The 24844-nt window shown below is 37.9% G+C and overlaps 1 protein-coding gene across 8 annotated transcripts in view; it reads right to left on the minus strand.

Annotated features, from left to right (window-relative positions):
- Positions 1-597: 597 nt before the first annotated feature.
- Positions 598-24844, minus strand: part of TRIM2 (tripartite motif containing 2) — a 119258-nt gene continuing 95011 nt past the window's right edge. For 5 of the 8 annotated variants that reach the window (XM_030312889.2, XM_030312896.2, XM_030312892.2 and 2 more), the window contains 6 exons: positions 21487-21590; positions 21083-21250; positions 14950-15118; positions 13827-13897; positions 9396-9536; positions 598-5114 (listed from right to left, as the gene is read on the minus strand). In XM_030312889.2, coding sequence (XP_030168749.1) covers positions 4962-5114; positions 9396-9536; positions 13827-13897; positions 14950-15118; positions 21083-21250; positions 21487-21590 — 806 coding nt within the window. In that variant the 3' untranslated portion in view covers positions 598-4961. Of the gene's footprint in view, positions 5115-9395; positions 9537-13826; positions 13898-14949; positions 15119-17616; positions 21251-21486; positions 21591-24844 lie in introns of those variants that run through there. The other 3 variants (XR_003968289.1, XR_003968288.1, XM_030312894.1) reach the window with 3 other exon arrangements.

The following is a 24844-nucleotide window of genomic DNA, read 5'->3' on the forward strand; positions in this document are numbered from 1 at the left end:
TCCAACTTCAGCTCAGGTTATATCTCGAAGTTGGTGAGTTTGAGCCCCACATCAGGCTGTCTGCTCTCAGCATGGAGCCCACTTTGGATCCTCTGTCCCCCTCTCTCTCTCTGCCTATCCCCTGCTCGTGTTATCTCTATCTCAAAAATAAATAAAATATTGTAAAAATAAATGAATAAATAAACCCCTAACCTCTAAAAAAAACCTTTTATTGTAATGAATTTTATTTTAATTAAATTTTGGAACCTAAAGACAGTATTTGCAGCGAGGTCCCTTTCTAGTTCTTCACCCCCGAGAAATGCGACCACCCTGATGCCAGAAGGTCTGTCCTGTGGTTCTTTAAGGATTATAAGCATATTGCTTTGGGTCTATTTGGACTTCTAAATATATTTGCTAGACATACATGTCATGATTTTCCAAATTCCTGCTTAAGATACATCCTAAATGCTCACCTGATTATTAGCATCGTAAACAACAAAAATTTCACTATGCTTTTCTCACTTTTATAAACAGTTTGTTTGAGGTACTGGTATCTTCCCCGTATTGTAGAACATTCCTTCATTTCCCTTTACTAAAAAAGCAAACAATACATAAACATTCACCCTGGAAATGGAGAAAACAAGCTTTATTATAATGATTTGAGATTTTGTGCATGGTAAAGGTATACACATGAATCTTGTTTCTCCTATGTTTCAAGACAGAATTAATTTAAAGTTTTATTGTAGACTAAAGCATCCAAAATACTGTGGTACATATGTAGCTACGGACATACAAACACTTTGATGCACAGCGTTCATTCTTTTCTTTAAATAGGCAGTCAGCATTTCGATTCATAAAAGAACAAATGAGAATATATCAGTATCAATGTCAGAGCGCGCAAGACTTAGTGTTCTATACACAAAACGTATGAAACAGACCTAAAAAGATGGAATGTACAAAATTTAAAAAGAAACAAAGGAAGCAGAAATCCTTTATACTCATACATAGGATTGAAAGGCTATAGAATTGAAAATGATATAAAGAATTCTATTACAAGAATACACTCTGTTGATGACAGAACATTCCCATGTCATAAAGCAAAAGCATTGAGTTTAAGGCTGTGTTGCTTTTGAAAGTTAATGGACGTGCTGTACATTCATTGGGACAACATAGCCAATTTATTAATCTATTTTAGAATATTAATAGCTTTCATACATTCTCCACAAACAGACCACACAATCACTGCCACACAGTTCATCTTCAGAAAGTTTAAGATTAACATCATGATTTGTAGCTTACTGTCATTTAAAACAAAACAAAAAAATCATTTATTTATACCAAACAAATCTTTAATGGGCACTTAGTTTCCTTTATGGCAATACTAGATTCCTAGTTATCAAAAATATTAAAATAATTGTAAAGTTTAAAACCCTGCAACATTTACAGAATGCAACAGTATTACGACTTTTGATTTTAAGCAAAATTAGATGATGTTCTCAAGCAAACAGCTTCAATGTTCTCCTACCTGGAAATGTCTTGTTGTTAAATTAGTAAACTAAAAATACTCCTCCCTTTCCAGAAGCTGGTGAATAGGGAGGATACTATAGAGTCCAAATGTACAAAAAGGTTTTTCCCTTTTGAAGTAATCTGCACGTTGCCTAATATTTATTTGCTATTTCCTCCAATTAACTCAGTAGGTATTAGCAAAGCATTTATGTGAATCCTTCCATGTTAAGGATCCATAGACACTTGCTAGTATACTGCTATTCCAGTCAACTTCATGTGAGGACATACCCTGTATATTTAGTAGTAGAAGCAACTGTATTCTAGTTGCATGGACCTGTAGTATTTATTTCTCTCAAATCTAGTCAAAGAGTAAATTAAAATAAGGAAACTTGGGGATTTGTTTAGTTACTGGAGACTAAAGTTTGATCAAGATACTAAGTACCATTTTAAAAAATGGTGAACAGTCATAAAGGCTTTTTATTCACGTGTTTCTGGATGGCCAGGTCACCACGTCCCCCAAGCCCAGCAGGGGAGGTCTGTTTTGGAGGGAATGCATTGTCACTGACCTTTACATTCAAACTGGCAATATGCTGCCGTAAGTGCCCAGGGGACATTTGAATGGGTAATTTCTCAGTGCTACTTATCATGAACGTATGACAGGTTCTGTACACTTGACAAAGAGAAATCAAACAATAATGATAGCTCAGGAAAAAAAAATCACTTATTTTAATATCCTTCTCAGTTTACCAGAAACCATTTTCCAGAGAATGTGACAAAATTTCATGTAAATCTTGTCTACTCTATCTTATCAGCAGCACTTTCCCTCCTCAAATATGCTCATCAAGAAATACAGTAAATGCTAATATGTATCCAAATGTGAAATGTTATCTATACTTTACCATACATGATTATATATTTTGGAGGGGAAAATACAGTGTTTCTTAGAGTGCCCACAACATGTGTTTTAGTAACAGATAGTGGAACAAGTCTGAATCAAACTATCTATTCTTCCATTCCAATTTGTGCCAATATTGACAGATTAAAAAAAAAATAGCCTCATATTCAATATATTATTGAGATACCCAGCCCGATATGGTAGGACGGCTAGTTAATTTCTAAATTCACAAGTATAATTTCAATGTTGTGCAAAAAACACTTTTAAGTCAACTAGTCTTAAGACCAATAGCCTGTGACAGAATCTAAACAGGAAGCCACTTTTACTTGTGAAAACAAACAGAAGTTATTTTAACAAATTTAAAAGGTTTTCTTTTAAACGGTCTAGGACCTATCAAAGGTCTAGCTTATCTTTTATGCAGAATGTTAGTAAAGGGCAAAATGAAATTCCCTCCCTAGAGTGTAAGCTCCAAGCAGGCAGGGATTTTTGTCTCTTTTGTCTATTGCTGTATCCCCAGTGCCTAAAATAGTGCCTGGCACGTAGTAAGCACTCATTAAATACAAGTGTTTGAATTCAAAGACTTAGTTCGCTGATGTTAGGAAACAGTATTTTATTTAACATCCAAAAATGCTATTGAATTTTATAACTTTATCACAGTCTCAAATATTTTGAAAACTCTACCTAACTAAAAAAAAAAAAAAAAAGAAAAAAGAAAAAGAAATTCTAAACCTAAATGTAAATCTTCCTGAAAACATTTTTTTTTGAGAGGTTGATTTGGGCATAATAAATTTGACAGACAATTGGAAGTAGCTAGATTTCCCTTCTAAATTTAAAAAAGTCCTATTTTAAGAGAATGACTGGGTTATAAATTAAGCAATAAACATCACATATAATTATACATATGGGAAATGTTTTCTTATAGTACAGTTCTAAGGTGCTTTCAGTGAAAAAGATCCCAAAGTCATATCAAAGATGCCAAACATGACATCCTATTTGGTAGAACTGAGTAGAAAATTAAACAGTGGAAACAGACCACGTCTTACCTTACAGTATCAAAGACAGATTAACAATTGACTAAATTTTTCTTCACATTTCTCAAAACCCATTTATACTTAGTTTAAATTAAGAGTAACTAAAGTTCAATGTTTCCTTTTCTTTCAACCTGTTTTCGTTTTGTTTTTGCTTTTGAAAGCACAGAAGGCCATTTTCTGACTAAAAGTCAGCCAATACCATCATTCCTGGAAAATGGTGAAAATTATACCTGTTTTAGGGCTTGCTCTACTAGGGACGGCTTTAAACTGCTCAGTAAAGGGATGTGCTGGACGATGCTTCTGTCTTTCAGAGTGCTGCCTATTTCAATACACCAAAGGTTCAGCTATATATATATATATATATATATATATATGATACATTCTACCTTACCCTAATCATGTATACATAGTCCTTTAATGCCTCTACTATTCATTAGACAATGATAAATAACCGTAACATGCCCTTAACCTGTAATGCTTTCGAGATAACACGACTTTGGTAACACTTGCTTTCTAAGGGGAAACCATTAATCAATCACATGCCTTTGGCTGACACCATCCGTCCTCCAAAGGGCTACTTATGGCTCTCTGTCCTAGGACACTGGCGTCCTACTACATGTGCTGACATTTTGCAGGAGGTAAAGCTTTCGCTTTCGTGAAGTGGAAGAGGAGAGACACGTGAGAACATGGCACATAAAATGTGACTGACTTTTTCTTGACCACATGCCAGTGCACTAATCTGGAGTTGAGGGGGGCTGTTTGTTTACCAAAAGGTAGCATTGCTATTGTAATATGCTTTTTAAAGCATTCGGAATTTCAGGTTTCCCTGAAAATGGACTCTGTTTTTTGATACAAGGGGAGCAGGAGAGAAAAGGTGAGAACACACAAAAAGGATCTTTGATTTAACCCAGAAAGGATGGGATATGTGCAGTGGTTTTTAAGTGCTAAACTCAAGAGGCCTGCCTAATCACACCTGGGAGGGTTTTTGCAAGACAGTTTTATTTTCTCCTAATTTACATGTAGTTATTGATAACCAAAAAAATGTCACATGAGTTAAGACCGACTGTAAAAGTGAGGTTAGAAGATCCCCCGGGTCTTGTAATTGAAGTTAAATAAAGTACAACAGATTCTGTTTTTGTTTTGTTTTGTTTTGTTTTGTTTTGTTTTTGGAGGCTCTGCACAAAAGCTACCATTCACGGGATTAACAAACACCTTTAAATATTCTAGGTTTTTTTTAGTGCTTGCTTGATTTGCAAAATCAGTTCAACTACATAAATCCCTGTCCTAGAAGCCATAGTTCACAGGTGTGAAACGCTGCGTTTTCCAAAGATTCAGTAGAAGGGATTTCCTTCTTTCAAACCCTAAAGGCGAATTACAGAAATCAGATATGCAGTTTTTAAGGAAATTGTTACATTCAGAAATCACCTTGGAAAGTTCGTCAATGATTCCTTCTAGCATGAAAAGTCTAGTGTAATCTGGTCCCGCGTTGAGAAATCCCTTCCAGTTTATAGTGCAAGACCTTTGGGAGAGGGGGGTCCATCTGCCCACCACTACTGTAAGTACCGGTAGACCTTGAAACAGTGGTTTCCAGAGTCTGCAACCACAACGTGACCATCTGAAGTCAGGGCCAGGCCCTGGGGGCCATACAGTGGGTCGGCAGATGTGTTAATGTAGGACAAAAATGATCCACTTCCATCAAAAACCTGTAAAAAATATAAAGTCAGAGTGTTACAGGAAAAGTTAGAGTAGTATGATGAAACAGGAGTTAGAAAACCCTTAATGCTCATATTGTCAATACAAAAGCATGCGTGTAACCCAACAGGTTCGTTTAGGTAATGATCATATATCCGATCCTTCACTCCACTTACCTTGCTTTTCCTCCTTTCACTCTCTATCCCTCAGAGTCACTGACAAGGAGCATGCCATTGGCCACCAGACCTCATTTACATTCTTAACAGTGGTCAGTTTGAGGGGAATAGTCTTCAGTGGTGCCTGAAAATGAAGGACCCTTGTCTCCTACTCTCAGCCTTCATTTTCCACACTTCCAGCCTCACATCCCTCTTTTATCCCCAATCACAAGACAGAAAAATCAGCCACTAGACCACAAAGGAATGGTTCTGAGTCATAATATACAATGAGAAAATAAAGATCTTTTTTCCTTTTCATTTTTTAAAAATTAATTTATTAGAAAAAAAATTTTTTATTATATGAAATTTATTGTCAAATTAGTTTCCATACAACACCCAGTGCTCATCCCAAAAGATGCCCTCTTCAATGCCCATCACCTACCCTCCCCTCCCTCCCACCCGCCATCAACCCTCAGTTTGTTCTCAGTTTTTAAGAGTCTCTTATGCTTTGGCTCTCTCTCCCACTCTAACCTCTTTTATTTATTAGAAAACATTTTTAACGTTTATTTATTTTTGACAGAGAGAGAGAGAAAGAGAGAGAGAGACAGAGACAGAGCATGAGTAGGGGAGGGGCAGAGAGAGAGGGAGACATAGAATCTGAAGCAGGGTCCAGGCTCTGAGCTGTCAGCACAAAGCCTGACACGGGGCTCAAACTCACAGACCTCGAGATCATGACCTGAGCTGAAGTCAGACGCTCAACCGACTGAGCCACCCAGGCGCCCCCTTTTCATTTTTTTAAAAATGTTTATTTATTTTTGAGAGAAAGAGAGCACGCGCGAGTGGGAAGGGGCAGAGAGAGACGGAGACACAGAATCCAAAGCAGGCCCCAGGCTCCGAGCTGTCAGCACAGAGCCTGATGTAGGGCTTGAACCCATGAACCCTGAGATCATGACCTAAGCCCAAGTCAGATGCTTAACCGACTGAGTCACCCAGGCACTTCCTTTTCAGAAAAGAAGGAGTTATAAGAAGTCAATAACTTGGGGCGCCTGGGTGGCTCTGTGGGTTAAGCGTCCGACTTCGGCTCAGGTCATGATCTCACAGTTCGTGAGTTCAAGCCCCGCGTTGGGCTCTGTGCTGACAGCTCAGAGCCTGGAGCCTGTTTCAGAGTCTGTGTCTCCCTCTCTCTCTGCCCCTCCCCTGCTCACGCTCTGTCTCTCTCTGTCTCAAAAATAAATAAACATTAAAAAAAATTAAAAAAAAAAAAAGAAGTCAATAACTCAACATGTACATTTGTGGGTTTTTTAGAATATTTTGTTTTTAAGTAATCTCTACACCCAGTGTGGGGCTCAAACTCACAACCCTGAGATCAAGAGTCACACACCCTACCAACTCAGCCAGCCAGGTGCCCCACAACATGTACATCTGGATATGAAGTAGTCTTCTTTTGGGCTAGAAGCTTCTGCCATGATGAAATACAAGGAACATTTTTCTTTCACAAGGCCCAGGCTGGTTTCTTTTGACCATTCTGTTTGGCCCATAGGTGTTTCACAAGGCAGTGTGACTAGGCAGGTGCTGGGAGGGCCACAATACAAACAGCTAAGCACCTGTAGTCTATAGAACTGCTTTGTGAACTTGGTTCCCAGTCTGGCTTCTAGCTTTCCAACACAATAGAATAGCTCTTTCAAATGTAGATGTACATTAGCATAATTAAGCAAGATAAATATAATGGAGAAATAAAAGCATTTATAGTCTCAGTCCTTTTTCTGGGAAGTAATACCAGTATCACATTCAAATGGCTAAATACTACTGTCTTCACAAAGACACCTGGATGCTACCTGATTTAACCCGTGCATTCTGAGGTCTCAGAAATTCGGCACAGGGCCATATTGGCAAGGATGAATAAGCCTGTCTGCACATGTATGTTTAGATTCTTCTGGGTGTCTATACAGAGAAATTGAGAAAAGAATAGTCTCTTAGTCTGGGGATTCAAAACCTTTGTTCTTAATTTAGAGAAAAATCTACTTTTTTTGTCTGGAAACAACTACAGACCTCAAAATAATGTTTTAATTCTTTTTTTCCAGAATGTAACCACTTTTATTATTTTTTATACCCAATTAAAATGGCAAATGCCATCATGACACCATTAATCCCAAACCATGAAAATATATTTAAATTCATTATTACATTTAAAATGTTTTTGTTCACTTTTAATTTTGAAATAATTATAGATTCATAGGAAGTTCCAAGGATAGTACAGAGAAATTCTGTGTACCTTTCACCTAGTTTGGCAGAATACTCCCGTAACACCATTCGAGTCTAGAGATTTATTTTTGGGGAGTTTTAAAATTATTAACTACATTTCCTTAACAGTTGTTGGGGTATTCAGGTTATTTATTTTATATTGAGTGAGTTGTGGAATTTGTACTTTTTGAGAAATTGGTCCATCTCATCTAAATTGTCAAAAATGCGCATGTAGAGTTCACAGAACTTCCGTATGCCTGCGGAGTCTGTGATGATATTAGCACTTTGTGTCTTTTCCTTTAGCGGTCTCGTTAGAGGTCTGTCATCTTATTGATCATTCCAAGGAACCACCTTTCTGTTTCACTGCTCTTCTCTATTGTTTGCCTTGCACTACACTGATTTCTGATCCTATCTGCACTATTTCCTCCCGCCTGTTTGCTTTCAGGCTGTTCTGCTCCTCTACTTCTGGCTTTTTTGAGGTAGGAGCTGGGATTCATGATCTCTGACTTTCTAATGTAAGCACTTAGTGCCAGTAAGTTCCCTCTCATGTAGAATGGTGGTTGCCAGGGCTGGAGAGTGGGGGAAATGGGGAGAAGTTGGTCAAAGGGTATAAACTTCCAGTTAGAAGATGAATAAGTTCTGGGGATCTAATGCATTGTATGGTGATTATAGTTAATAAAACAATTTTATATACTTGAAAGTTTTGCTAAGAGAGGAGATCTAAATGTTCTCACCACAAAAAAGAAATGGTAGTAATGTGACGGTGACAGAGGTATTGGCTAAAGCTATGGTGGTAATCATTTTGCAATATATAAGTGTATCAAATCATATTACACACCTTAAACTTACACAATATATATGCCAATTATATCGCAATAAAGCTGGGGGAAAATCTTCCTCTAAGGACCCTCTTAGCTGCACACCACAAACTTTGATACGCTATATTTGTACTTTCATTCAGGCCAGTATATTTTAAATTTTTCCTTGGGACTTCCTCTTTGACTCAGGTTATTCAGCAGAATAATGTTTTTAAATGCATAAAACAAAATACATGGGATTATAAAGGAAAACAATCATTATTAAAACATAGTTATCAAAATTGTACAAAACTGCGATATAGTAATATGTGTGCTTTTTATTTTTATTTTTTTTTAATTTTCTTAATGTTTACTTATTTTTGAGAGAGACAGAGACAGAATGCGAGTGGGTCGGGACAGACAGAGAGGGAGACACAGAATCTGAAACAGGCTCCAGGTTCTGAGCTGTCAGCACAGAGCCTGACGTGGGGCTCGAACTCACGAGCTGCAAGATCGTGACCTGAGCTGAAGTCGGACGCTCAACCGACTGAGCCACCCAGGCGCCCCAATATGTGTGCTTTTTAAACCAACACATTAAATAACAAGAAATGGTGATGGATCCATCTCATCTAAATTGTCATGTAACACTGACTGGTTCTGAAAGAGTGATGAGCATATATGACAATTCAAGACCTCTGCAACCATGATTCCTCTTGGTGACAAAGTTATAGGTGTTCCTAAAACTACGGTGATTGTTGCCTATATTCATAATTAAAGAAAATGAGTTTTTAGTTGGAAGCTAGTAAAAATAGTAATATATTTTTGTTCAATGGATGGACCTCTTGAGTTCTATGCACAAACACTTTTGTGTTAAAAATTCCTAATTCAGAGGTTTTCACTCTGGTAACCTGTTGATGTTTTTCTCCTCCACCTTCTACTCCACCTCTCCTCCACCTTAGTTTAGCACTTCTCCTGAAATGGTCTATGAAAACCTAACCAATGAACAATGGAAAACATCCCAGTTGGGAGACAGCCAATTCTTCACTTTCAACAAACACCCATCACTTTAAACAAATACATTAGCATTACATGAGTTTACCTGGATCCTGCTGTTTCCCCAATCTGCTACAATGATGTTTCCATTTGAATCCACTGCTACACCTGTTGGAGCATTAAACTGCCCATTTCCTTCTCCATTTGAGCCAAACTTCAACATGAATTCTCCCTCCTGATTAAACACCTGTATGAGATATTTTTAAATGATTTTATTTTAAACCAAAAATAGTTGAGCCAACATTACGGGTTTTAAAAAAATATGTATCTCAGCAGATTTTTTATTATGAGTTAAGACATTCTAAAAAAAAAAAAAAACAAAAAAATCTACAAAGTAGACCCCTATATTACTTATGGTTCCCCAATTTACTATATAAGCTTGATTTATCATTTGTGAAATCAGTTCTTATTTCTAGCTCCTATCTGGTTATTGAATACTTATATGAAAAATACTTTTGTTATAAATTATAAAATATATAGGAATATAAGGCAGGATAAGAAAGTGGAGCTATAATTTTCAACAGTATTATTATTCCTGCCTTTGAATAAATAGCTAAATTTCAAGAACAGAAATATTACTATTTCTAACAGGAGGGATGATCAAAGTTGGATCAGGACTGTGGAGCTTTTTGTTAGGCTGGGTGCTCAGAATTTATTACCATTTTACAAAGTCAACGTGAGAAAGAGCAAGTTGGACTTCACACTTACAAGGGAATATAAGGGAAAAGTGTGTGTGTGGGTGGGTGTGTGTGTGTTATGGCACAGGTGAGGAATAAGAAAAGGGCTTTTTAATATATTTTTTTCAGAATATATATTTAGTTAAAATAGATAGGTTATATGACCCTAAGGCTTTGATGGATGGAGCATACTGAGGGGAGCGGGCTGAGAGAAGTTGGGGAGGTACACAGAATTCTTCAGCAAATTCTCTAATATATGATCTAGACAAGCAATAGCTTGTTGTGGTTAAATATTCTTATTAATGGAGTGTTAAAGTACATGTATCAAATACAGATTATTGATTTGGAGAGAAATAAATTGTTATTATGTGGTTATTTGTAAGACTACAGTAAGCATAATTTTATCTTGATGATTCAGATGGTATTTAATGGCTGTGAAATATCTCCAGGATATTATTTTAAGCTTCCATTATGATGCAGCCAACATATGTTGAAGGACCCATTAACAAATCAAAACGTATCACATGCAAAGCCATGAGAGTAAGGGTTCCTGAAACGTGGAACAGAGGGAGTTCACCATACCCGAGTGCAGACCTAATTTGAGAATGATCTCAGGGCCTTTTACAGATTCTCCTACTGCCATCTCTGTGATCATGAAAGATTAAAATGACTCTCTTTCTTTTAGTTATGTACATTGGAGAAGCAAAGGGAGACAAACCATCTCTAAAGGCTAAACTCCCTTTAAGATAAAGAAAAAGAATCATGACTGCTTCTTGAATTAATTACATAACTTGCCAGCTAAGCAAGCTACCTCTTTGGTTCTTTGGAAAGGATGAGACAAGAACTAGCTTCGGCTAAGATTATGTTTTAAAAATCTTTCCTGACTCCTTTTATCTCCTTTCACACAGAACGTTCTTGTTTTAAAGGCCAATGAAACTGTTTGTATGCTGGTGAGGACACAATTTATTACTCTCTGATCTTCCCCCTTAGTAAGTCCTACCAATAATCTTTTTGTTTGTTTGTATTTATTTCTCTGAAGAGGTGTGTTTTCCTTGGCCTATTGCAAAAAACACAAATGCTTCTGCCCCATTTTGTAATGATGCAGAATGCCAAATTTAGTTGTTTTGCAATGAAAACAAAATACACACTGAAAATGGCTAAAGAACCAGACCATTTGTTAGCCCCGACCTATAGGCACAGTTTTTACATTTACCAACAGAGAAATGAATTGAATCCAGAACCACTGCTAACTGCCACGAGCCACAGGGGAAACAAAAGCCCAACTATTCCATAAAAGCTATATGGCAACAGCTGCCAAACAGAAGAGAAAAAACACTGGTTTTCTTAAATAAGAGGGAAACTGAGTTCAAATTAGTAAAATAATCTACCTCTGCTGTACTGAAAACTTGAAGAGCTTTCAGAATCTTAATAATTACAAATTTCTTGTAGCTTCTATTTTTCCCACCTAAAATGTCATTTAATTGCTTATAAATTATTCAGATGAAAACATATTAAGAGGCGGATGCATGAGCTGAAATAGTTTTTACAGCTTTGCTTTTCATCCAAGTTTTTATAGCAAGTTTTTATCACTTGGATGATAATCCTTTCCTGATTTCAAAATTCTGCTCACCTCAAATACCACCTCCACTTGGAAGTCTTCCCTGATGGTCTTAGTTACAGAAATCTGCTCTTTGTTTTCTTCTGGATACTTATAGAACTTTATATGTACCTATATTAAAATAATAATTTATCGCTATCTGCCTTGCATTTTGATTACTTACATATGTCTTATTTCCTTCTACATTGTCAGCCAGGGCTGGTAACTAGGAGTCCTCCCACATACCAATGTCAGTTGATTCATAGAGGCTGCCTGGAGCATTGGGACGGAAAGGCTCTGAGGCCACAGTTGCGCTTAGTAGAAAAGAGCAACTTGATTAATAGGACTGTCTTCCGGTGGGGGTGGGCAGCATCTATACCAGGCGTTTGCTGGCCTTTGCTGATCCATATGAGTTATCTTCTGGTTAAATGCCCTGTAGTTAAATGATTCCCCTATTAAGTGAGTGAAGGATAGGAAGTCTGAGGACAGCCTATGTTATCGTTAAGCTCATCACACAGGACTGTTACAGCACCCCCGGCGGGGGGGGGGGGGAGGCAGTCCAGAGCCCAGTCCCTTCTGCCTCTTTGCTGTTTCCCTCCTCCCCAGCACTACTCTTCCCAATGTCCTCTTCCGTTTACCAAGACACCTCCTGTAGAGAGAGAGGATTTGCAGCTTACAGACACTGAGGGAGGTAGGGGAGTGGAGAATGACTCCCCCACTATGGCAGCAAATCCAGAGACACAACGTGGCAGGAAGCAGCCTGAGAAGCAAGCAATGGTGGGCATCCTTTCCCCTCTTCCTGCCCCACTAGGGGCAGGCCCACTGTGCCCTACACTTTGCATCCACCAAAAAAAGCTCAAAACCATTCCATTTACTTGGGTTAAATGTATCTTTTGGGACAACCTGGGGGATGGTGATGGGCTCAGGAGAGAGAGTGCCTTTGGGTGTTGAAATCCTATCCCTACATAGCTATTCCAGTCACCAACACTGACAACTTTGGTTGCCCGATGGTTGTCTCTAAGCGCAAACTTTAGTCACTGGCATATGCCACTTATGCTGTTTCCTTCTTACCCTTCCTTTAAAAAGGCCTTACCTTAAAAAATTTTAACGAATTTACTTACAAGGAAAATTTTGTATCACTTCTATAAGTGCAAACCAGTACCACTTGATGTAAACAGAGGGTAACCCTAAAAATAAACACATGACTCTTAAAATGAAAATGTCTGGGGGCGCCTGGGTGGCTCAGTCGGTTAAGCGGCCGACTTCGGCTCAGGTCATGATCTTGCGGTCCGTGAGTTCGAGCCCTGCGTCGGGCTCTGTGCTGACAGCTCAGAGCCTGGAGCCTGTTTCAGATTCTGTGTCTCCCTCTTTCTCTGACCCTCCCCTGTTCATGCTCTGTCTCTCCCTGTCTCAAAAATAAATAAAACGTTAAAAAAAAAAACAAAAAGAAAATGTCTGCCAGTGCACTGCCAATGGCCACCTGGCATGCCTTCAGTGGAACATGCACCCCACCTTAGGAACCACGGTCTAGAATGTAATTAAACATTTTCTCGTTTCAGTAAGTCACTAATTTGTTTTCATTTCTGGATGTCCTGATTTGCTCATAATAAATCTCAAATCTTTCTTCCCCCTACACCTAGTAAGAAAGATGTACTACACTGCTCGGCGGAGGGGAAGGGGCACTGTATTCTGGGGAACACCAAGTGTGCGAAAGCATTCTCTAAAGTATGAGACATCTATAGGAATGTATACTAGGGCTATTTCCCAAACAAAATCTGCACAGATTTTAGATATTAGCGGAGTTCGGATATCTAATTTTGTTTGAAAGGCCTTATGATGCAGATAATTGAAAAAGTGATCTTGTTTTAATGTATTGAATAGAGGCAAAATATTAAGTTTTGGAAAGTTCTGCCTCTCTAAGTTCAAGCAACTGCTTTTTCAAATTTAATTTTTAAGTCATCTCCATTTATAGCTATTTCAAATTAAAAAACTTGTCGCCACCACATTTTGTTTGATTTTCTGACTCTCCCAACTCTGTGGGTCCAAACTAAAACCTGCATCTTTAGGGAGAAGCAAAATGTACTCTTTCAGGTTCATTCCTTTAGTTCCTGTGCATATATTGGAGTATTACATTATTTTCTCTCAGTCTGATTTCTCAATAACAGCAGTTAAAAGTGAACAATAAATGGTGTGTTTATAGTACCTTGACAGAATGATTATGGAAATCTGTAACAATAATCTCATTATTGCTATTTACAGCTGCAAAATGGGGACCTGCAATAAAGATGAAAAACATATGTGACTACTGTTAACAATAAAAATGATTACAACCACGTAGCAGTTACAAAATTCAACATATTAGTTATTTAAGAAAGAACAAAGAATTATAGACTCGGTTCTTGAAAGATCATTCGGCTAGAACTCTGGCTCTAGATGGCCTAGGTCCTCTATCATTCTACACTCGGGACTGTCTACTCTGGCTTCTTTTACATCAAGCTAAGAGTGCCAGCAGCCTTAACGAAGCGGAACGAGCAATAAAGCATCAGAATTCATTCTCTGCAGCACCATCTGAAAGTCACATCTGCCAGCTTCTCTGAGTACATGTTAGTCCCTTTAGGGAGGATGTGGGGAGTCTTAGTACTGGGAAAAAAGATGCCCATATGTAATATTTTTTTAAAAAGTAGAGCAGAAACCCATATTTTGTAATTTGGGGTGACATTCAGAACCTGGCAGAACTGGAGACAAAGCACAAAAATGATTATGCAAATTATTGTCAAATGCCGAAAGCATCCTTTTAAAAAGAAAATTTAATATACCGTTTTCAGCCTCTTCTTGCAGATGTTAAAAACTAAGTCAGCCTGTGCTTGCAAAGTGGTACACCAGAAAGAGACGTAACAGAACTGCCCTTCCTGTACTCAGCAAATTTTCTAAAGTCCTGCTCTCTTACCATCATCTAGAAAGGTGGAAAAAATTCTCATTCTGAAGCTCGCTCTTATACAAAGCTACAGCTAGGTAGAAATTGGAGTTACTCCACTGTTCCTCATTTTTATTTTAAATTTTATGTTTTACTTAATATTCAAAGATTTGACTTCTGAGCTGTAAACTGCTGTCAATAAAAACCACACACGGACCGCAGTTCAACTTACTGCTGGCGGAGTAATTGAAAAGCATCTCATCATGCTTTTGCTTAGATTTTATCCCCAGTATCTTTCCTAAAGCCAGAAAACACACTGGGGATTAAGGCATCTTCCACATGCTCCAACATCATGCAAATGTGAGCAGAAGAAGCGTAAAAAAGGGGGTTTACATATTACCATCGAGTGTACCTGCAAACTGCCTGTCCCCATTTCCTCGGCTACCAAACCTGGTGACTATTTTCCCATTTGGCTGGAAAATAAACACGCAGCACGCCTTGTTGTCCACCACAATGATGTGCCCGTTGCGGTCCACAGAGACTCCTTTGGGCCCCATCAACTTTCCTGATCCGATCTTTGTCTGTTAGAAACAAGTACAGAAAATGAAGTTTAAAACACTACAGAACATGAAGACAGACACCTGTTTTAGTAAACACTTACTTGAACCTTCAAATGGGGGTGCACAGCTACTCATATGTCACAATGATGTCCTGTTTTTGTCACATCCATTATCTGCTACTAAGATGTGAAATCCTTACTTTTTAAGAGGATCACCACCAAGAATGTTCTAGAATCCCCTTAACTGGGGTCACAGTAAAGATGCAGTGCGGTGTGGCAAAAGATCACTGGGTCAGGAGTAGGAAGGCTGTTCTATGCCTGTCGCTTGTTTTAGACACATCTGGTATATCACAAATGGATTTGATTTCCTTAAGCTTCAGATGCCTTATATATATAAAAATGTAAAAAAACAAAACAAAACAAAACTTTAGTAACTTCCAAAGGCATTTTTGGGATAGGTACTAAGTAAAACAATGTAGATAAAGTGCTTAGTGTAGAGTATAGCACATATTAAGTAGTCATTAAAGGGAAGCCATCATCATCGTTATTGTAGATATAATATCAAAACTGCCAAGAATCTGCCATTGAACTTTACCAGTGTTAAGTTCCATGGAGGCAGGAGTTATGTCTGTTTTGTCTACTACTGTGTACCCAGACCCAGCATACTTCTTGGTGCCTAACCAGGTAGTCAACAAGTATTAGCCGAATACATTAATTTTAAAAGTCTAGCATTATTTCGGGTAACCCTGATGATTGAATGGTTCCAGTTTTCAGTATTTTAAAATGGGAGAAAAGCATTAGATTTCTATCAAGCACATACCATATGCATTTGAAGTCTTACTCATTTTTCCGAGTAGATTATATAAATGCCTGTTTGCTAGGAGATGCTTATCTTATATCCTTCCATTTATAGCTCCATTATAAAGTACTTTACTCATTCACCCATTTATTTACTAATTCTGCAAACATTTGGTGGGTGATAGAGCACCCACTGTGTGGCTAATGACTCCAGGCACTGAGTAGACACAGACAAGCAAGACCAGCCCCTCTCCTGGAGGATGTCTCAGTCATACTGCAGAGACAAACACGTTCACTGGGTCCTGTTTAATGTGCCTGGTATTGAGTGTTTGGTAAATCTGAGAGAATTCAAATAGGCTATCCTAGAAGCCATAGAGAACAAAAACTTAATGCAACAGGTCACTACAAACAAGGAAGGAGAAGGAGCACCCAATGTGAGGAAGCAGCCAGAAAGAGTGCCTGGTGAGGGGGATGCACAAACCACAGAGGCTTAGAGAGTCAAGTAGATCTCTATGTGTCTTTATAAATGTTTTCTCAGATATATTATTAAACAAAGCAAGGTACTGAACAGTGAGTATAGTCTGAGCCCACCTGAATGAAATATGTTTATATATGTATACATACATATTCCTGGAAGAGGAGACCAGTAAGAAACCATTGATATTAGTGGTGGTAGGAGAAACTCTTACTTTTCATTTTATACTCATCTGTAGGGTTATTTTAAATACTTTTTTAAAGGTTTGTTTGTTGCGAGGGAGAGAGAGAGAGAGAGAGAGAGAGAGTGTGTGCGCGCGCGCAAGTGTTGGGGGTGGGGGGTGGAGAGAATCCCAAGCAGGCTCTGCACTGTCAGTGAGAGACCAATGCGGGGCTTGAACTCACGAACTGCGAGATTATTACCTGAGCTGAAGTCAGATGCTTAACCAACTAAGCCACCCAGGTGCCCTTAGCATCAAATACCTATTTGCATGTATTACTTTTTAAATTAAAATTTTTAATTCCAAAATAATTTCATTACCCTAGGTTCTGTTTTAGTCCCCTTATTTTCTCTCTATATATTAGTGCTGCCTGATAGAAATATAACATGAGCCATGTATGTAATTAAGATTTTTCTTAATTACAACATCAAAAAAAAAACAAAAAGAAAAAAGGAAAATTATTTAAATCATATATTATATTTGACCTAACATATCTAAAAGTTATCATTTCAACATATAATCAATATTAAAATTACTAATGAAATATTTTACATTTTTTTTTACTAAGCCTTTGAAATCTAGTGTGTTTTTCACATGCATAGCACATCTCAATTTAGACTCATCCCATTTCAAGACCGCAGTATCCCTGTCCTAGTGGCTATCAAATTGGATAGAGCAATTCTATATACTTCTTCTAAGATCTCATTTTGTTATGGCATCAATTTTCACCTCTGTACATAAAAGTCTCAAATCCATATCTTTAGTCCTGGCCTATTTTACAAGTTATCATCTTAAACTCAACCAGTATTAAACCAAATTTACCTCTTCATTTCCACCATTGAAAAAAAAGGAAACCCAAATTAACACCTCCCGATTTCCTAGTTCCTTATTTTATTTATTTCTTCTGAGAGAGAGCACACACAGGCGAGTGGGGGGAGGGAACCCAAGCAGGTTCCAGGCTGTCAGTGCAGAACCCAATGCAGGACTTGAACCCATGAACTGTGAGATCGTGACCTGAGTCAAAATCAAGAATTGGATGCTTAACCAATGGAGACACCCAGGTGCCCCTCCTTGTTCCTTTTCCTCCTAGATACCACAGTTCATTCAAACCCAGGATCCAAATTTCAGAGCAAAATTCACTCTTCCCTTTCCAAGTTTGAACCTCAGTTTTCTTGTCTGTAAAATAAATGGCAGCTACTATATTTACCTCCTGGGTCATGTAGATTCTGAAGGATAGAGTGCCAAGCACAGCATATGGCATCCATTCTCCTTCTCTCCATTCTTCAGTTGGTTTCATACCTGACCCTCAGAATTATCTTCCTTCCTAACAGACATGCAGGTATGTGCAGGTATGTCCCTATGCAGAACATAGGGACTGTTCATAGTGGGGGTTCAGACCCTGTGTGATCTTTTATTCTTGTAAGCTTATAAATGAGATTCACATTTGATCTCTTTGATACAAAGAGACACATTCACTTAGGAAGGAAACAATGATATTCTTGCAAGGGAATTTGTTGTAATAAATTTGATTCTCATTTTGCAATCTAGCTCAGAGATCAGAGGCTATACCATAATGGCTTTTATTAACGAAACTGTATACTTTCTTTCATGTTGTAATGGAAGATATGTCAGTAGAGATCAAAAGGAAGAGAGAACGCTCTGATATTTACAGCAAGAATATTATTACTAGCTGACATTATTAACACTAGTTGTTACTTAGAATGACTCAGCCATATAATACCAAGCAGATGATAATTATGTAGAATAAAAACAGAAAATAAAGGATTATGGCCATGTAGTAAGAGCTAGGTCTTAAAACAAAAACCTTAAATGTTGAGTCAAAACCTCTTTTCCTTTTCCTTTCCCTTTATCACTCCCAGTTTAGCTGCACAAGATTCTACCATGTGAAATAAGAGTTACTGAATTTGGCCTGACAATGTGTCTCCTGTCTTAAATAGGATAGTAAACAGAGATATTTTAGACCCCAGCTTTGGAACAGTTAAATAAAGTATTTAACTCAACAAGAAGGTCGATAAGTTGAGGAAGGGATGATTTTAGAACATGGTGGCCAGAGGCCTCTGTATCTGTTCTGGGGTCACAAAAGGTTCCTAGATGGGCTGGAAGATATAAATCAGCAGAAAAGATGGAAAGGAAAAAATCAGACGCAGAGAAGAATGAAAATTAGGGCTAAGAATTTGGTGAGTGAAAGAAAGAAAATGGGATAAGCTACTGTATCTCTAGAACTCTTAGGAATAAATACAAAGAATCCACTTTTGTGTCAAAGATTGGTCTTTCTGAGCACCTGTTTAATTTTACTGAATCCCACTGAAAAAGAAAATAAGTATCTCTGAGTAAATGGTCATGTGTATGGTCATTTGGATGAGCTCCCATTACACTACTAAACCATTTTCACTTGCTATCCCTTTATCCCCTGATCAATGCCTATTGAAAAAAAAAAAGGGTAAGGTGAAACTATACCATATCCATTCCCCCAATCCTCTAGAGGGCATGAGTGTCCTTGTTTATTCCAATTACTACCAATAGTATTCCAACTATGAGAATCCAATCTTCCAGGAAGAGTGTCTATTACATATAAAATATTGAACCATTGAATAAAAAATGCATAATTCAGGAAGCCCTTCTCTCTTAGATGTAAAACTCCTGTTTCAACCTATTTCACTATGTTAGATATAAAACGTTTCAGTATATTAGATTTAAAACTCTTGCTTCAATACTTATTTTAGCATTCATTTATGCATTTAGAGAGACAAGTCATGATTTTGCTAGAGTATGTAACAAGAAGAAATGGGTTGTCTCCAAACTAGATGGATATTTTCAAAATGTCACGGAACAGCCTTCCTTCTATTCATGTTAAAGTTGTTATATTTGGGTATGTCTTACTACAAACACAATTATGAAAATACAAAAGAAGATGAGGGAGTTAGAGATACACAAAGGCAAGAGGCCTTTCTGTGTATGTGGCTATCATACAGAGTCATCAAATTTCTAGGGGAACAAAAAAAACGTCAAAGACAATCGAACAATTGTGTATACTATGGTAGAATTAAAAACTGTGGCTTTTTATTCTCCTAGATTGAAAAGATCCTGCCCCACACAAAACAAAAGCTCCAATCTGAGGGTTAATAATTATGAAAATAATGTGTTTTAATAAAAATGATGAGGTGACTGTAGGGATCCAATAACTTTAAAAAGAAAAATATAAATTCCTCCAATAAGACACAAATGAGTGAACTTTGCGTAATCTTCAGGATTCCAAAATAGATTACGAAGAGCATCATTTCTGAACATTTAGACAAGGAAGTGATGACCAGGTGCTGGCATGAGGTCATGAAGTCCAAATCACAGCTGATCAAATAGACTTCATTTTTTGGACAGGGTTACTGGAAGCAATGGAAAAGAACATTTTTTAGATGCCTATTTCATATGAGCCACGTAGAAAATCCAGAAATAAATCTCATTTAATCCTTACCCAAATCCTACAAAATAGATTTTTTTTTAATCCAAATGGGACATACGAGACTATCGAAACTCAAGGAAAGTTGTATCATTAGTTAAAAGCTGCAGAGCTGGCATTCCGAAGGGTTGGTCTGGTCTGAATAAAAGTTCACGTTGTCACCTGAAAGAGAAGCCTCCAGCAGGCTGGACAGGGCAATGCAGAAGGCACAGTGCATATGGCCTTCAAAAAACACCTTTGACAAAGTACCTCCTAATCTTGTGAACAAATGCAGAAAATGGGCTGCATAATAATACTCTTTGATAACACTTCAGAAGAGATTTCTGCTGTCACTAGAGGGCTCTCTACTCTTTCTTGATGCAGAAACAGATGATGCTAGGGACACCAGCAAAACTGTCAAATGATGGCCCCCCGCCGTCCCCCTCCCCCTCCAGTGCAGCTCGACTCACCTTTCCTCTGTGCAGCTGCCATTTTCTTGTCCTTCAGATTCCTGTATTATACACTTTAACACTAGGTTCTCAGATTGTACCTAACAATGCATGACTGATTCGAGGCTGACACAAATTGTTTTATATCCTTTCTGGTGTCTTTTTTTTTTTTTTTCCGCAAGGGGCTTGTAGGTTTTCTCAAAGGTAGAAACCATGTTTTATAATTCCATTTCTCCCGTATCATCTATCAAAGGCCTGAGAAAGTAGAAGGCACTTCATATCTGACCATCTGTAGGTTAATTTAGGAAATTTCAATTGCCTCTTCAGTACCTTTTTCTCTCAGTTGTTCCTCATTGAATTTAGGTAAATCCGATGATATGTAAAAAAAGCCACTGAACCTAGTTGCTTTACAAAATGAAGCCACTGTTTCAGATGTATAAAATTTATGATAATATCATTGTTATGCTCCATAAAACTTAGATGCAACAAAGTCAGCGTGTCTTTTGTGTATGAAAACTTGTTGAACTTCATCTTGTATTTCCTATCCCTTCTCTCTACTGCTTAGAAGCCAACTGCTAGTTTAATCTTACCTTAAACTTGCCATCAGAAGAGAAAATGCTAACCCACTTATTATCATAGTCTGCAATGATTATGTCCCCACTGGGATGCACGGCTACTCCTGTGGGCCGCTGCAGCTGCCCGGGAGAGCGTCCTCGTATGCCAAACCGACTTTTGAACTGGCCATCATTGGAAAATATCTGCAAAACAAATGACATCCCTCGGAATGTGCACTAGCACAGGAATTAGTGAGGAAAAAGGAGTCAAGAACATTTGTCATATGTACTAGAGGTCAGACCATGCAAACTCTAGCTGAAGAAAAGTCTACTAAAAGTTTCCCTTTCTTTCCTCGTACTGTGGATCTTAAACTCTTACATAGGAAAGTATGCAATTATGTTTTATTGTGTAAACAAAGGTACATAATTAGGGGCCATACCTGTACACATTGGTTGTTGCTGTCTGCAATTAATATCTTTCCACTTGTAGACGCAGCTACCCCTTGAAGATTTGTAAATTCTCCTTTATTTCTCCCTTTGGTACCTAGAAACAAAGTATAAAAGCACAGAAATTAAGCAAAAGAGAATTGTTAATTTTAATGTTTTTTAATGTTTATTTATTTTTAGTGAGAGAGAGAGAGAGAGCGCATGTGTGCATGAGTGGGAGAGGGGCAGGGGAGAAGGAGAGAAAGAGAATCCCAAGCAGGCTCCACGCTGTCAGTGCAAAGCGCAACTCAGAGCTTGACCCCGTGAACCGAACAGGGAGATCATGACCTGAACTGAAATCAAGAGTTCAATGCTTAAAAGACTGAATGACCCAGGCACCCCAGCAAGAGAAAATTAGATCTCTCAGTTTCTTCAAGAGAATTAGTCAGGCTTCCATAGGTAAACTGAGAATGTATTTTTTTTTTTTAATTATACTTTAAAAACAAAAACCTCCCCCACCATTACCTAATCCATATGCTCCTTAACTTCTCTTCCAGACCAATAAGGTCTTTGCAAAATCACTTTTTTAGGCAAATGCAATCTTAAGTCATAACTGCATATTACTTTAATATTGCATTAATAACCATATTAAAATATATTAGATTTCACAAAGAAACAATAATAAAAACTAATACTACAATCAAGGATATGCAACAAGAGAGGGCCTTATTTTAGAGTTTTGCCAAAATCCCACCCTCTCACTCAGCAGTTCTTGGAAGAATCTCAACTTGAAGAAACTTCTAAGAAGGAGCTTTCAGTACATTTAACAAACCACGAAGTCTCAGATGTTATAAAACTATCAGGCTGATTTCTTTTTTTAAGTTTGTTTATTTATTTATTTATTTATTTATTTATTTATTTATTTATTTATTTTCAACGTTTATTTATTTTTGGGACAGAGAGAGACAGAGCATGAACAGGGGAGGGGCAGAGAGAGAGGGAGACACAGAATGGGAAACAGGCTCCAGGCTCTGAGCCATCAGCCCAGAGCCTGACGCGGGGCTCAAACTCACGGACCGCGAGATTGTGACCTGGCTGAAGTCGGACGCTTAACCAACTGCGCCACCCAGGCGCCCCTAAGTTTATTTATTTTTGAGAGAGAAAGCACAGGGGAAGGGCAGAGACAGAATCCCAAGCAGGCTCTGCGCTGTCAGTGCAAGCCCAATGCAGGGCTCTAACTCACAAACCATGACATCATGACCTGAGCTAAAATCAAGATGCTTAACCGATGAGCCACCTGGGTGTCCCAGGCTGATTTCCATGTACTGATTTACTCATGCAGTATTTTCAAAGACTCAGTACCTCATATGTAGTATATTCTTCCTGAAAACATACAAGATAATCCTGACAGAGCACTTTCTGGATTAAATAAATACAAAAAGCAAAGGAAAATTAATCAATCCAATAATATTTTCATCTATACTAGACTTTTTAATGAGAGGTGAGGCAGGAGGAAAAAAAAAAGCCAAGGTGTCTATGGATTAACAGATTTCTGTTTTTGTTTCAAAACAAATGTTTACAACTTATTTCAACAGGACCATGTAAATATTAATGAATGGAAATGGACTGAATTGTGCTCAGAAATGACCAGGAAGGACATTTAAGTTTTCATGGAGAGAGAGGAAGCTATGCCTTCAGTTTTTTGGCACTTCTATCATTTCATTTCATCATATCATTTCATTTTTTAAATCAGATTCACAAGAGGAATTTGATATTTTGGTTTTAAACATCAATGCCGTGCCTTAGGCACACTTAGACAATGGCACACTGATAGTGGCTGACGTCAAACACATGCGTAAGCACTGCTTAGAAATAGACTCGCCAGCGTTACCCTGATTCCAAAACTAGACAAAGACCCCACTAAAAAGGAGAACTATAGACCAATTTCCCTGATGAACACGGATGTAAAAATCTTCAACAAAATATTAGCCAACTGGATCCAACAATACATTAAAAAAATCATTCACCATGACCAAGTGGGATTTACACCTGGGATGTGGGGCTGATTCAATATCCACAAAACAATCAACATGATTCATTACATCAATAAAAGAAAGGACAAGAACCATATGATCCTCTCAATAGATGGAGAGAAAGCATTTGACAAAATACAGCATCCTTTCTTGATAAAAACCCTCAAGAAAGTAGGAATAGAAGGATCATACCTCATGATCATAAAAGCCATATATGAAAAGACCCAACGCTACTATCATCCTCAATGGGGAAAAACTGAGAGCTTTCCCCCTAAGGTCAGGCGCAAGACAGGGATGTCCACTCTCATCACTGTTATTCAACATAGTATTGGAAGTCTTAGACTCTGCAATCAGACAACACGAAGAAATAAAAGGCATCCAAATCGGCCAGAAGGAGGTCAAACTTTCACTTCTCGCAGATGACATGATACTTTATATGGAAAACCCAAAATATTCCACCAAAAAAGTGCTAGAACTGATCAATGAATTCAGCAAATTTCAGGATATAAAACCAATGCACAGAAATCGGTTGCATTCTTATACACACCAACAATGAAGGAACAGAAAGAGAAATCAAGGAACCGATCCCATTTACAGTAGCACCAAAAACCATAAAATACCTAGGAATAAATCTAACCAAAGAGGTGAAAAATCTATACGCTGAAAACAATAGAAAGCTTATGAAAGAAATTGAAGAAGATACAAAAAAATGGAAAAATATTCCATGCTCCTGGATAGGAAGAACAAATATTGTTAAAATGTCAATATTACCCAAAGCAATCTACATATTCAATGCAATACCTATCAAAGTAACACTAGCATTCTTCACAGAGGTAGAACAAATAATCCTAAAATCTGTATGGAACCAGAAAAGACCCTGAATAGCCAAAGCAATCTTGAAAAAGAAAACCAAAGCAGGAGGCATCACAATCCCAGACTTCAAGCCGTATTACAAAGCTGTAATCATCAAGACAGTACGGTACTGGCACAAAAAACAGAAACTCAGATCAATGGAACATAATAGAGAACCCAGAAATGGACCCACACACATATGGCCAACTAATCTTTGACAAAGCAGGAAAGAATATCCAATGGAATAAAGACAGTCTCCTCAGCAAATGGTGCTGGGAAAACTGGACAGTGACATGCAGAAGAATGAACCTGGACCACTTTCTTACACCATACACAAAAATAAACTCAAAATGGATGAAAGACCTCAACGTAAGACAGGAAGCCATCAAAATCCTCGAGGAGAAAGCAGGCAAAAACCTCTTTGACCTTGGCCGCAGCAACTTCTTACTCAACACGTCTCTGTCTGGAGGCAAGGGAAACAAAAGCA

The sequence above is a fragment of the Lynx canadensis genome, chromosome B1 (assembly GCF_007474595.2).
Source record: "Lynx canadensis isolate LIC74 chromosome B1, mLynCan4.pri.v2, whole genome shotgun sequence".
Lineage (NCBI taxonomy): Eukaryota > Metazoa > Chordata > Mammalia > Carnivora > Felidae > Lynx > Lynx canadensis.